At 35.1% G+C, this 1,763-nt stretch overlaps 1 protein-coding gene across 2 annotated transcripts in view; it reads right to left on the bottom strand.

Moving 5' to 3' along the window:
• The window catches only part of LOC107698007 (transcription factor ETV6-like), a 24,021-nt gene that overhangs the window by 12,220 nt on the left and 10,038 nt on the right, over positions 1–1,763 (bottom strand). The window contains exon 1 of one of the 2 annotated variants that reach the window (XM_016498915.1): positions 1,319–1,561. The exons of the other annotated variant lie outside the window; for it this stretch is intronic. Coding sequence (XP_016354401.1) covers positions 1,319–1,352 — 34 coding nt within the window. The 5' untranslated portion in view covers positions 1,353–1,561. Of the gene's footprint in view, positions 1–1,318; positions 1,562–1,763 lie in introns of those variants that run through there. 2 annotated transcript variants of the gene reach the window in all.

Genomic DNA, 1,763 nt, shown 5'->3' with positions numbered 1-1,763 from the left:
GGGACAGCATTCCTCCACAGCGATGTGAAAGACTCATTGCCAGTTATCACAAACACTTGATTGCAGTTGTTGCTGCACAACCAGATTTAGGATTTAGGGAGCAGTTACTTTTTCCACACAGGGCTAGGCAGGTTTGGACAGCTTTTTCCCTTAAAATCATTTTGGTGAGCAGAAGAGACTTCTTTAAAACAGTAAAAAAAATCCTTATTTATTCCACACTTTTGACCAATAGAGTATCTGGTTTATATATGTGTGTATATATATATATATATATGCAATAATAATATTATTTTTTGTCTCTTAGAAATGCACATTTGACATTGAGTTGACAGTAGTAGTAGTTTGAGTTAGGATGCAGATGTAAATTTATGTTCATTACCAAAATCACAAACAACTGTACAAATTGTAACAATCTCCTTTTTTATATGGTGAAATTTCATTTTTCTGACTGTTTGAATTTTCTTAAAATTAACCATTGTTCTTCCATAATAGCATACATTTACATCATGATAACCAGAGTTAAAACCACACATATAGCACCTCAATACTGTGGTAAAAATGCAACTGTATGGTTTGGGTAGAAAATTTGTATGAAAAACAGTAGTCTAAATACATTTAGTATAAATGCACAAACACTATGACATGGGCAGGATAAACACACTCATGTCTGCAGATCTGAACTTAAGGTCAAAGCTCATGTGAGGGTCACAGAAGCTCAGCACCTGCTCCCACAGAGACCGTTACCCATGACAACGCCAGCTTGATTTCCCACAACGCAGCCTGACAGGAAGACAAACACACACAGGAAGTCAGAAACAGGCGCTCTGCAGTGATGCTGAGGACTATAAACAGCAGCAGAAGAGGAACAGATGAACATTACAGTCAACATGAAATCAAAACTCAAACTTAATTGATCTTAGTCTACAGAAATCAATGATGGTCTTCATAACCTTTCATCAGAACATAAAACTCATTTGATCTCTGAAACCACTTTCCTTTTAATTTTATATATATATATATACACACACACATATATTAAAATATATACACAATACAATATAATTTTGGTATATATTATTGTAATATGTATTTATTACATATGAATAATGTATCATTAATTTTAATGTATTATTTATATGCATTTTAAATAATGTACACACACACACAAAATAAAAAAATAATATATTCAAGTTAATATAATTATTTGATTTTTATAAGCTTTATATTTATTATTTTATTATTTATATACAATTAAAAACAAAATTAAAAGTATTAAATATAAATACATATCAGTAAATATAAGTATATATCACTTCACCTCTGAAACCACATTTGTCTTCATCTGACATCATCAATCCTTCTCATTCATCAGTTCATTCTGGAGAAAATCAAGTCTTGTGGTGCTAATAAACGCACTCAATCTCAGAAACACCGGCTCACATTACAGAAGTCAAGCGGCTCTTTCATAACGAGCTTTAATCATTAAACCGGAGCAGGACACAGACAAACGAGGAAACACAGAAATCCCAGCAGATCGTGTTACATGTCAAACACACGAGCGATCCACACACAGCAAACACACGAGAGCGACTGCGAGCGAACACTGGGCTGAGTGTGAAGACGGTTGGGAACAGGAAGAGACGCTGGCATGAGAACAGTTTCCCTTTCAGAGCGTAGCAGCAAAACACGGCCTGCAGGAAGTGCTGTCTGCCCACACAGGAAATTCCTCAGGATGAGAGCGGCTTCCAGCGCAGGAAATTTCC

Source organism: Sinocyclocheilus anshuiensis, unplaced genomic scaffold (assembly GCF_001515605.1).
Source record: "Sinocyclocheilus anshuiensis isolate Anshui unplaced genomic scaffold, SAMN03320099.WGS_v1.1 scaffold2204, whole genome shotgun sequence".
In the NCBI taxonomy this organism is placed as follows: Eukaryota; Metazoa; Chordata; class Actinopteri; order Cypriniformes; family Cyprinidae; genus Sinocyclocheilus; species Sinocyclocheilus anshuiensis.
The sequence above is the reverse complement of the archived record's forward strand: the minus strand, read 5'-3'. Positions and strand labels throughout refer to the sequence as shown.